This window comes from Colossoma macropomum, unplaced genomic scaffold, assembly GCF_904425465.1.
Source record: "Colossoma macropomum unplaced genomic scaffold, Colossoma_macropomum, whole genome shotgun sequence".
NCBI classification, from domain to species: Eukaryota; Metazoa; Chordata; class Actinopteri; order Characiformes; family Serrasalmidae; genus Colossoma; species Colossoma macropomum.
Genome location: NW_023496051.1, coordinates 1429810 through 1442733, shown reverse-complemented (window position 1 = coordinate 1442733; position 12924 = coordinate 1429810). Strand labels below are relative to the sequence as shown.

The following is a 12924-nucleotide window of genomic DNA, read 5'->3' as shown; positions in this document are numbered from 1 at the left end:
TTCAGTCCATTCATCATGAAATATACATACAATATACATATATATATATATATATATATATATATATATATATATATATATATATATACACACACACACACACACACACACAAACATGTTTCTATTACTGTGGCCACAACATTCATTAGTTTGGTCGTGCGAGTGCCCAGTGCATATTTGTATATATCTGTCTGTTCTCCTCTACCTCAACCAAACACACACATAAACACAGAAAGGAAAACAGTGTACCTGGGGTGTTTAACGTCGGTCATCTTTGTGTTCTCTCCAAACTCCTTCTTCAGGAAGTCCTCCAGAGGGGCCGACTCATATGGCCTGGACCCCTTAAACACCTGCTCCTTCATCCGGAAGTAGAGACACCGCAGGTACTGCATCGACTTCCCTACACACACACACACACACACACACACACACACACACACACACACAGGAGGAATCATCACTTACACTTCACTATTTGTATGATAACGTCAAGGATTGCAATAATAAAACCAAAAATAGATCATCAATGTACACTTACTGGCCAGTTCATTACTTTGTAACTACATCTTTCTGTTGTACAGTTAAAGAGTGTAGCTTATTTGCTGACGCTCAATTTGTGTTAGCCATCCTGTAGTTCTTCATCGGTGGTCAGTTTCTGTGAGAACCCAAGCCAAGTTGTCATGTCTTGGGATAAATATGTTTAAACCAGATGTGAGCAGTCAGACCTGTCAGGTCTGGACAAATAATGCTCTACAGTCTATGACTGTACATCTATTCAGTGGGCCTATGTTCTGTTTCTCATAACCCGGTCAATGAGTGCACATACATTACAACAGCAATTATAATCACTCTCACTGTCACACAAAGCCAGAATCAGCTACTCGCAATTACGCTGCTGTTTGTTTACATCATTCCAACAGCCCTGTTTCATTACCACAGACGGTTTGAACCAAAACAGTCTCTGTCTCATATACGCACCATGGACTATAGCGAGGGCCAGGATGCCGCCGGTGCTGGTTCCAGCCACCCAGTCAAAGAGTTCTCTAATGGGTTGGCCTGCTGCTTTCTCTAACGCAATCAACAGCTGGATCAGCACCAAGCCCTTAATGCCTCCTCCATCTAAACACAGCAATCTGTCTGTCCTACAGTGGGGGGGGGGTTGGTAGAAAGAGAGAGAGAGAGAGAGAGAGAGAGAGAGAGAGAGAGAGAGAGAGAGAGAGAGAGAGATAGATTGATTTTGTATATGATTACATTTACATATGCAACAAAAAAAACAATCACAAGGAAAATGGAGGCTGAGAAATGTACATTTCGATCACTCAGCTGAGAATTAACAAGAGAGAATTATAAGTCATTCATTTTTGAGTTTGTAAGTCGTTGCTTTTATTTCCTTCATCAAGTTATTTTATTTGGCTAGTTCACCATTTTTACATTACGGAAAGCAACACTGAGGGCAGCATGCAGGAAGGGATGAGCTCAGACACAGCCGGGTTTATGATTGAGCTAAACCAGGTTACTACTGAGCTCAACCAGGCTGCGACTGAGCTCAACCAGGCTACGACTGAGCTCAACCAGGCTACGACTGAGCTAAACCAGGCTGCGACTGAGCTAAACCAGGCTGCGACTGAGCTAAACCAGGCTACGACTGAGCTAAACCAGGCTATGATTGAGCTCAACCAGGTTACGACTGAGCTAAACCAGGCTATGATTGAGCTAAACCAGCCTACAACTGAGCTAAACCAGATGACTGAGCTCAACCAGGCTACGAATGAGCTCAACCAGGTTACGACTGAGCTAAACCAGACAACGACTGAGCTAAACCAGGCTACGACTGAGCTAAACCAGGCTACGACTGAGCTCAACCAGGCTACGATTGAGCTAAACCAGGCTGCGACTGAGCTAAACCAGGCTGCGACTGAGCTAAACCAGGCTGCGACTGAGCTCAACCAGGTTACGACTGAGCTAAACCAGGCTATGATTGAGCTCAACCAGGTTACGACTGAGCTAAACCAGGCTATGATTGAGCTAAATCAGCCTACAACTGAGCTAAACCAGATGACTGAGCTCAACCAGGCTACGAATGAGCTCAACCAGGTTACGACTGAGCTAAACCAGACAACGACTGAGCTAAACCAGGCTACGACTGAGCTAAACCAGGGTATGACTAGCTCAACCAGGTTACGACTGAGCTAAACCAGGCTATGATTGAGCTAAACCAGCCTACAACTGAGCTAAACCAGATGACTGAGCTAAACCAGACAACGACTGAGCTCAACCAGGTTACGACTGAGCTAAACCAGACAACGACTGAGCTAAACCAGGCTACGACTGAGCTCAACCAGGCTACGATTGAGCTAAACCAGGCTGCGACTGAGCTAAACCAGGCTGCGACTGAGCTCAACCAGGTTACGACTGAGCTAAACCAGGCTATGATTGAGCTCAACCAGGTTACGACTGAGCTAAACCAGGCTATGATTGAGCTAAACCAGCCTACAACTGAGCTAAACCAGATGACTGAGCTCAACCAGGCTACGACTGAGCTAAACCAGGGTATGACTAAGCCAAACCAGGCCGTGACTGAGCTAAATCAGGCTGTGATTGAGCTAAACTAGGCTACGACTGAGCCAAACCAGACAATGACTGAGCTAAACCAGGCTACGACTAAGCTCAACCAGGCTACGACTGAGCTAAACCAGGCTATGACTGAGCTAAACCAGGCTGCAACCGGGCTAAACCAGGCTGTGACGGAGCTAAACCAGGCTACGACGGAGCTAAACCAGGCTACAACTGAACGTAACCGGTCTGTGACTGAGTTTAACTTGGCTAGAAATTAGTTAAACCAGGCTACGACTGAGCTAAGTAGCTCCATCTCCCAAATAATACCTGCACCGTGGTGGTCCTGAACACTGTAAACACACATTTGTATTTGTATTTGTTATTTTATTTTTTTAATCAACATTATCACCACTATTTGTACTAAAAACTGCTTTGACCAGAGCTGTTAATTATCCTTAATTCAATTACTCATATCAATAAAGTTATCTAATTCTGATTTGACTTCTTTTTCTCCTGAAGGGACTTTTATTACGGCGGCAGGCATCAAAATCCCTCCAGGATCTCTGCTGTTTGCTCCCGCTTCTAAACTGTCTTGTGAAATGTTCATAAATACAGTAACTACGCACCTCCGGCTTCCTGCTTTGAGGCCGTCCACTTCCGCGTAGCCTCGGCTCATGGCGGAGATGGCAGCGGCCGTGTAAATGATGTCATCAAACCCTGTCGGTGAATCACAGACAAGACCTCAGGTCAGCTGAGGAATCGCACTAATCCTAGTCTTACTCTTGTAAGCATAGTAGGAAGCCCATGTTCCTCCAAAAGGAAAGTGTGGAACTTTGAGGAGAGAGATGATCGGGAGTGTCTGGTTTTAGTTCGGAGGAAATAAAGCAGAAGAGCAGATGGGAAAACAAAACTACGCCATATTACCGTGATGAAAATTAGAGCCCGACCAACATGATAATTCTGTGGCTGATACTGAAGCTTCGAGGGGCCACAGCTGTTGATTACTGAGAACACTGGCTGATATAATTTCGTATTTAATTCATTTTTGAACAGTTTCAGTTAAACAGTGCTTTACTGACAGATGACTGTCAGTGCTGAACTGCAAACTGTGAAATGACTAACAGTATTAAATATTATAAATACTGTAACACTAGTTAGATTAAATTCTTTACAATTTTGGTTTCTGTTAATTACATCTTATTTTTCTTTTAATCAGTTTTTTTTGTGTTATACCATTTTCTTTTCATGCTAAAAGTGACGTTTGAATACATTTTACATGGTTTAAGTCTGTTTTGCAGTCACACAGTTAAAGGGGAAGTCCAACGATGTTGCGAAATGAATTCATCATTTAATGGTTTTGAGTGGTTCGGTGTAAAATGCGCCTTTCTAGAGAAATAGAGTCTAGAGTCAAAATGGTTCACCATTATAGTACAAGAAACCAGACGTCGTTATGTCAACACGACAGATATCACCATTTTATCTGATATCCAACATGACCAGTGAACTTATGCGTCTTATAGGTTTTGCTCGTCACGCTGTTTGTGGTAAAATAGTGCTAAATTGAAAAAATTTGTTTCTTTGGGTTCTATTTTTTTCATATAACGTCCTGCGTGTTCCTCTCCGCCCTGCTCGCGTTTTGGAGAACGGTCTGACTGCAGAGCCGCACATTTACACACTCGCAGTTTCACACCAGCAGAAACTGGAACCAAAGGTAAAAACGTTCGTGAAATAAATTAGACGTCGTTAGCCTCCATGCATATATCACTGTTAGCCGTTAGCTCAGAACAGACTGTCTAAAGTTGGCCACACGATGAATATGTAACTATCTGCCTCGCTGTCCTACCATATAAACTGGTAAGCAGAATAGCAAGTACTTTGTTGTTTAGACCAGCACTTTCCATTCACTCTGGGTTCTTCTGCTTCTGCTCTCTCTCCGGTTCGACTTTCTCTCTTTTTCAAGCTGCTGCAACTCATTTGTCCTCAGCATACTCTGTCATCTTCCAAAATAGGTAAGAAAACTGTAAATAATAACCTGTAAACAAAAGCTGTTCCTGGCGTTAGCCGTGTTGAACGCAGTCTTTGACTGGCGCATTTATCTCAGTTGAGAAGCGGTTTTCAAGGAAACATGCAATCCTGGAGTAATAGATTATATTAAAAATACGTTTTAGGCCAAAACTTTATAACAAAACTATCATAAAACAATGCCTCAGGTACTGAGCTACGCATTTATAACCATTGTGATAACTTAGAGAGATGTAGCTTTTAGAGCCATCAAATGCTTCGGACGTCTGGTTCCTAGTATTATAATGGTCAACAGTTCTGACTCAGTTAATTTCTCTAGAATTTATATCATGATCTAATTACAACCCCATTTCCCAAAAAAGTTGGTACGCTGTGCAAAATGTAAATAAACAACAACAAAATGCAATGGTGTACAAATCAGTTAAACTCAATATTTGATTGAAAATAGTACAAAGACAACATATCAAATGTTGAAACTGAGAAATTTTTATTGTTTTTTGAAAAATATTTGCCCATTTTAAAATTGATGCCAACAACACGTTCGAAAAAAGTTGGGACGGGGGCAACAAAAGGCTGGTAAAGTTGTGTAATGCTAAAAAAAACACCTGGTGGTTGATTGGCAACAGGTCAGTAACATGATTGGGTATAAAAAGAGCATCTCAGAGAGTCTTTCAGAAGTAAAGATGAGGAGGGGTTCACCACTCTGTGAAAGACTGCACGATCAAATGGTGCAATAATTTAAGAATAACGTTTCTCAACATAAAATACCAAAGAACTTTTGTTTTTCATCATCTATGGTACAGAATATCATTAAAAGACTCAGAGAATCTGGAGAAATCTCTGTATGCAAAGGACAAGGCCAAAAACCAGTATTTGCTGGCCGTGATCTTTGGGCCTTCAGACGGCACTGGATTATCAAACAGACATGATTCTGTAGTGGAAATCACTGCATGGGCTCAGGAACACTTCTGAAAACCACTGTCGTGTGAAAACAGTTCATCACTGCATCCACAAATGCTAATTAAAAACTCTTAAACGCAAAGAAGAAACCAAATATAAACAAATCCAGAAACGCTGCCACCTTCTCTGGGCCTGAGCTCATTTTAAATGGACTGAGGTGAAGTGGAAAAGTGTCCTGTGGTCCGACGAATCAACATTTGAAATTCTTTTTGGAAATCATGGACACGGTGTCCTCCGGGCAAAAAAAGACCACTCAGCTTGTTATCAGTGCACAGTTCAAAAGCCAGTATTCATGATGGTGTAGGGGTGCATTAGTGCGCATGGCATGGGTGACGTGCACATCTGTGAAGGCGCCATTAATGCTGAACGATATTTATACGTTTTGAAAACATATGCTGCCGTCCAGATGACGTCTTTATCAGGGAAGGCCTTGATTATTTCAGCAAGTCGATGCCAAACCACATTCTGCATGTATTACAGCAGCATTGCTCCGTATTAAAAGAGTCTGGGTGCTAAACTGATTTGCCTGCTGTCCAGACCTCTCACTACTGAAAAGGTTTGGAGGGTTATGAAATGAAAAATACAACAAAGGAGACTCTGAACTGATGAGCAGCTGAAATCCTGTATCAAACAAGAAAGGGGAAAACATTTCACTTTCTAAACTACAGCAGTGTCTCCTCAGTTCCCAAACGCTTACAGAGTGTTGTTAAAAGAAGAGGTGATGAAACACAGCGGTAAACAGGTCCCCATCCCAACTTTTTTGGAAAATGTTGTTGGCATCAAATTCAAAATGGACATTTTTTTTTTAAATATAAGAAATTTCTCAGCTTCAACATTTGATATGATGTCTTTGTAGTATTTTCCTTTAAAAATATGGATTAGATGATTTGCATCTTTTTATGTACATTCTGCACAGCGTCCCAACTTTTTTGGAAATGGGGTTGTAAAATTTTGAAGGTTTCAGTATATATGATGGTGTGTATGTGTGTGTATACGTGTAACGAAATGGCACAAAATGACTTGGAAAAAATTCTGGTTCCATTGACTTACACTGAAAGTAAAGTAAGATTTTTTTCTTTTTTTGTAAAGTTGTCATTTTGGAGACACTTCCAAGGTTTTCTTCCAACAAGAGCATATATATATATATACATACACACACACCCTCGTATCTCCAAAATGACAACTATATACATATACATATATCAACCGACCGACATGTTGGTCAGGCTCTAATTCAAACACATTGTTAAGTTTATCTGGCAGGGAACAGAAACAGTGAGCATACAGACAGAGAGAGTGACCAAATTAGAAGGGAAACCTTGGATCAACAATCAAAAATGCTTTTGTTTGGCATCGACGATTGATTGACTGAATGCACAGTGCAGCCAAACATGCTGGTCTAGTAGTGATCTGCTATCACATAGACCTTAAAGGTGCTCAGCAAAAATCAAATTTACATTGGAAGCTTATACAATAATCAGGCTGCTACTACCATTGCAGCGATATGGCATACGTTTGTAAATTTCTGTACCTAATAATGCGTCATACGATGTCAGTAAACAGGTAAGAGATTACTTAAAGGAAATCTTTATTTTTTTGCTAAATTTCAACATAATTCAATCACCAGTCATTCAGAGTAGTTTGGTGTAAAATATTCATGATTTCTTTACAGTGGTAGTGCCAGACAAGACGTTGCCATGGCTACAACACAAATATAGACATTTTATTCACTATCCAAAACTATCAGTGAACCTACACATGTCCTCTGAGCTTTCAGGAATGCTGATGATGGTAAAAATCTGAAAACACTGGGGACTACTTACCATATCATGTTGTGCACATACCTCTTAAAATACGTTTTAAGCCAAAACTATCGTAAAACTATTGTAAAACAAAGTCTCAGGCATCAGGCAGTGAATTCATAACCACTGCATGTAGTAACTTTCTGTGAGGGAGCTTTTAGAGGTGGACGTCTGGTTCCTATCACCACCACTGTGAACAATCCTGACTCAGTAAGTTTCTCTGAAATGGAGCGTTTCTCACTAAAGCACTCTGAATGACTTTGTTTACATCTTAATGATTTCATTTTGCATTCATTTTGAAAAATTGGTGGAGTTCCCCTTTAACAGCTCCACACAGCGGGCTCTGTTTGGGTTAACAGGGGAAAATGTGTAAATTAGATATTTTGCTGAACTCGTCCTTTGAAGCTTTGTGTGAGAGAAGGTGTGAAGCAGAAAGGCTCCAGACGTGGAGGACGCTCAGCTATTGGAGGTTTACCTATGGTGGGAGGCGGAGCTCTCCTCATGCTGGGGAGCGGGAGGTCAGGGGTGGGGGGGTGACAGCGCTCCACCCCAACACTACACAGCATCTTTAACAACACCTTACGATTCGGCCCTTAGAGGCAAAACCAGTTAATGAGTACAACACATGCAGAGAGAGAGAGAGAGAGAGAGAGAGGCAGAGAGAGAGGGAGAGAGAACATGAGAGGAGAGAGGGAGAGAGAGAGAGAGAGACAGAGAAAGAGAGAGATACAGAGAGACAAAGAGCGAGAGAGAGAGAGATAGAGAGACAGATAGATAGATAGATAGATAGACAGAGAGAGAGAACATGAGAGGAGAGAGGGAGAGAGAGAAACGAAAGAGAGAGAGAAAGAGAGAGAGAGAGAGAGAGGGAGGGGAGAGGGAACACGAAAGAGAGAGAGGGGGAGGGAAAACGAGAGAGATAGAGAGAGATAAAGAGAGATAGACAGACAGACAGATAGACAGACAGAGACATAGAGAAAGAGAGAGAAAACGAGAGAGAGACAAAGAGAGAGAGAACAAAAGAAAGAGAGAGAAAACGAGAGAAAGAGAGAGAGGGAGAGATAGAGAGAGATAGATAAAGAGAGAAAAAGAGAGAGAGAGAGAGAGAGAGAGAGAGCGAGAGAGAGAGAAAAAAGAGAGAGAGAGGCAGTGAGAGAGAGAGAGGGAAAGAAACGAGAGAGGCAGTGAGAGAGAGAGAGAGAGATAGAGAGATAGAGAGAGAGAGACAGAGAGAGAGGCAGAGAGAGAGGCAGAGAGAGAGAGAAAGGGAGAGAGAGAGGGAGATAGATAGATAGATAGATAGATAGATAGATAGAAAATGAGAGAGAGAAAATGAGAGAGATACAGAGAGAGAGAGAGAGAGAGAGAGAGACAGAGAGAGGGAGAGACAGAGAGATACAGAGAGAGGGATAGATAGAAGAGAGAGAGAGAATAGATGTTATGAGTGTTTGAGAGCACAAATTAAAACATGCGCGTCGTCACTGTAATACAGAGTTTCCAAGCTTTACTGTGTAAAAGTCCATTTAACACACCCAGAGTTACAGCCTGAACACAGACCTGCCACTGAACCTCTCCAGGTTTAACGGGACAGTTTGGCTTAAACATCTACCTGAACACAGCTTTACCTTCAAACGTGGTCAAGGCCTGCCTGGGGTCTGACGTCTGCTTCTTTAGTTTACTCTCACATTTACATTAGCTTTGAGGCTAATGCTAACTAGAGGCCATACGCTCCCATTACTACTGAGAAACATTGGCCTTGAGCTCCAAACTAAAAAAGCAAACTTCACACCCTGCATTTATGGATGAGAGTGAAACTGTGTGAATCTGATTTCACTTAAACTGAGTGAAAAAAGACCATCGAACCAATCAGAATGGAGAGCCAGATAAAACTAATACACACTTTTAAGCATGATACCCTCCCAGGCACTGGCTTCATTCACAAAGCTAGGAAACTCTATGAAACTGACCATTTCACAGACTCTCAAAAGCCTCAATGTTAGGAACAGTAGCTCATGTATGTGACACTCATGAACTACATCAGGCAGTGAGGGGTGTGTGGTGTATTCAGGGCTGCACGATGTGGACATTAAACAGGACGTCCAATAAAGTGACTGGATGTTGCGACGATGATATGAACAGTGATCTGATTAAACAGTGTCTCCACTATTACTGAAGCACCATTCACTACTGCGCAAAGTGCAAAATAACAAAACAGCTGCTTATATTATAACCACATACGCTTTTCTGTGAACTGTAAAAACACCGTCCCTTGAACAGTTTTTCCCACAAAGGCCTGAATAACGAACTAATATATTTGACGAGTTACATTTCAACATGCTGTATAACAATTTCCGATATAATGAGGTGATGAACAGAATGACAGCTGATGTTTTATGGAAAACATTTTTATTTCTCTAATAAAGGTGCTATTAATTATATCACAGCATTGGCATTTCTTGCATGTGTGAAGTAAATATAGAGCTAAATAAACACATATATATATTTTTATATTTTTAAGGCATTTTTATATCTTTTAAAGTGAAGAAATATTTATCATGAGATTTATTGTGAGTTTTAAATTGGAAAAAAACACTACATTACTATAAAAAAATTCTCTACCAAACACAAAACACACTACCAAAACACAAAGCTTCTAGTCTGTAGGCGGAGCCTTATTTTAGCCACGCCCCTATATTTTAGAGCAGGAGGTGAGACTGCATCCCTGTCCCTCATGGCCACATGAAGTTAGCAGTTAGATCCCATTCTGTTGAAGTAAATGTGTCCTAAAGTCTGAAAATCAGTGTGGAACATTAAGAACTGTCACTACTGAAACACTAAATTTTCTGCAATTAAGTAACTTTTTTTTTTTATTTATAAAAAATATAATTTTATGTGCGTACAACCGTTCACAGCTGTGTCATGTACTGGCTGCGGTTTTGGGTTCTGCTCAAAATGAGCTAAAATTGTCACTACTGAAAACATCTGGTAAACTTTCAGTAGTGTTATGACAAAATGGAACGTTTAATCATTTGTTTTAATAAAGTAAACATAATTAAGGCACAAGGTCACTCAAAAAGATTCCAGTCTTAAGTCTGAAATGTGTTTTGAACTCTGATTTTGAATTTGAGTTTGTTAGAATGATCCATATAACCCTACAAAATGTACATCGCTGTTGTCGGAAGAAAACCTTTTATCTCCAAAATGCTAACTTTACAGGAGACGGAAAAAACCTACTTTACTTTCAATGTAAGTCAATGGAACCAGACATCTTACCAAGCAATTTTTGGTCATTTCTTTTAGTCCATTCATCTTAAAATTTACACACAATGTAAAGGGCAACAGACATTTTCAAACTATGTCAAAAACTGAAAAACGTTAAAAATGGAGATACGAGGTTTTCTTCTGACAACAGCGATATATTAAATTCCTTATGGTGATGCAGGTTCGTTGTGACAGTGGCCATTATTGCTTCATATGTTTTGTAGACAGCACTGGGATTAATAATATTCATGATGTTTAAAGCAACATTGCCTAGTAGTTAAAGACAGAGTAGCACAGTAGTGCAGATAGAGTAAGCGGCTCTATAGCAGAGTGGTTAAGTGATGTAAAAGGCTGAGGTTCTATCGCAGTTAAGCACCAATACTCTTAATATTAGACAAGGCTCCTAACTAATTACATCACTCTGTACTGTGATTTGATCTGATCGGTCATCACAGCCCTGAACCGTGTGTTTACTGTGGAAACTCATATTACACGAATTATTAAAATATGATTAACCGTGCAGCCCTTGTTAATACAACATTTATAAGCACATATTACAACTGTAAAAGCTTAAATGTTAGTTATGTTTTTCACATACCCAATGAAGTCATGCAGAAGCTCTCTAGAACGTTCTAAAGCTCAGTCAGTAATGAAACTCATTTCCAGTGTGTCTGAACCGCTGCTCACCCCATTTTCAGCGCTTAAATTCCCACATATACATACTCTCGTCACTTCCCCTTATCCTCTCTCCCTCTCTCTCTCTCTGTCTCTTGCTCTGTCTCTCGCTCCCTCCCTCTTTCCCCTTCTTTCTCTCTCTCTCAGACTGTGTCTCTTTCTCTCCCTTATCCTCTTTCTCATGGTCTCTCTCTCTCTCTCTCTCATGGTCTCTCTCTCTCTCTCTTTCTCATTTTATACCTTTCTCTCTCTCTCTCTCTCCCTCCTCCTCACCTTTCTCGTTCTCCCCCTTTCTCTCTCTCCCTCCCTGCTGTCAATCTTTCCTTTTCTCGTTTTCCCCCTTTCTCTGTTTCTCTCTCGCATCACCTTTTCTCAGCCTCCCCTTTCTCTCTCTCTGGCGCTCTCTCTCCCTCCACCTCAACTTTCTCGTTCTCCCCTTTCTCTCTCTCTCTCTCTCCCTGCCATCAATCTTTCCTTTTCTTGTTCTCCCCCTTTCTCTCTCTTTCTCTCTCTCACTCCATCTCACCTTTTCTTGTTCTCTCCCTTTCTCGCTATTTCTCTCTCTCTCCCCTGCTGTCAATCTTTCCTTTTCTCGTTCTCCCCCTTTCTCTCTCTGTTTCTCTCTCCCTTATCCTCTCCCCTCTTCCTCACCTTTTTTCTCTCTCTCTCTCTGTCTCTCTTCCTCCCTCTCTCCCCCCGTGTCTCTCTCTCTCTCTCTCTCTCACCCTTGCTGGTGCGGGCTGCGATCAGGCCCGGCGTCTCTCCCAGGTCGTTGTGGATCTCCACGTCGGCTCCGAACACAATCAGAGCTTTAATCAGATCCATGTGGTCCAACTGCAGCACAGCACAGTCACAGAAACACATTGGAGTCATTAAAGGAGGAACATGAGGACAGACTGAACTCACACCGGTTCCCCCGTTAACCCAAACACAGTCATCAGCTGAGACGTGCTCCGTGTGTGAAATCTGGGTTCAGGTTTCAAGATGTCTCCCTACTGCTGCGTTAGCTGAGTGATGTACAACACCAGCCGAAAGTTTTGGACATATTCATACAGTCGCAAGCGGATTATCGAATATCTAATCTCCCCAGAAACGTCTCCGTTCAAATTCAAGTTCCACAAGGTTCGGTGCTAGGCCCTAAATTGTCTATACTGTATATAAACCATATTGGTAAAGTGTTGTTAAATGGGCAAATTGTTAAATGTTCAAGGTTCTACATAGAACCATTGCCTTTTCTTAAGAACCTTTGAAGAACCGTCATTTTTAAGTACGTATGTTATGTAAATATATGTAAAGGATAGGCAAAATACATAAAAGCTTCAGCCTACAACTTTTTTGTTTTTCTTATTTTAATGCCTAATTGTTATTCATTTATTTATTTGTGTGTATTCATTTTGGAAAACTGTTAATAATGACTAAAATAAATTATTACTTCCAATACTACTACTTTCGCCTTTGAATAATAAAAACAAGTGAGTTCGCTCCTGTGAATGTTAGGTCTCTTTAAAGTGGAACCTAATGCGAGATCTTTGGGAACAGCTGTTGTTGGGAGGACACAGCAGTGATCAAAAGGATGGAAGAGTTTTCTTTACGTTTGTGCAGATATAACGCAGAAAAATTAAACACCGATAGATTTCATATTTTATGC

At 41.1% G+C, this 12924-nt stretch overlaps 1 protein-coding gene across 2 annotated transcripts in view; it reads right to left on the bottom strand.

Annotated features, from left to right (window-relative positions):
* Positions 1 to 12924, bottom strand: part of pla2g6 (phospholipase A2, group VI (cytosolic, calcium-independent)) — a 45102-nt gene that overhangs the window by 10857 nt on the left and 21321 nt on the right. The window contains exons 8-12 of one of the 2 annotated variants that reach the window (XM_036565158.1): positions 12002 to 12110; positions 7816 to 7932; positions 3183 to 3273; positions 979 to 1142; positions 250 to 400 (exon numbers count right to left, since the gene is read on the bottom strand). In XM_036565158.1, coding sequence (XP_036421051.1) covers positions 250 to 400; positions 979 to 1142; positions 3183 to 3273; positions 7816 to 7932; positions 12002 to 12110 — 632 coding nt within the window. The remainder of the gene's footprint in view (positions 1 to 249; positions 401 to 978; positions 1143 to 3182; positions 3274 to 7815; positions 7933 to 12001; positions 12111 to 12924) is intronic. The other variant, XM_036565159.1, reaches the window with a different exon arrangement.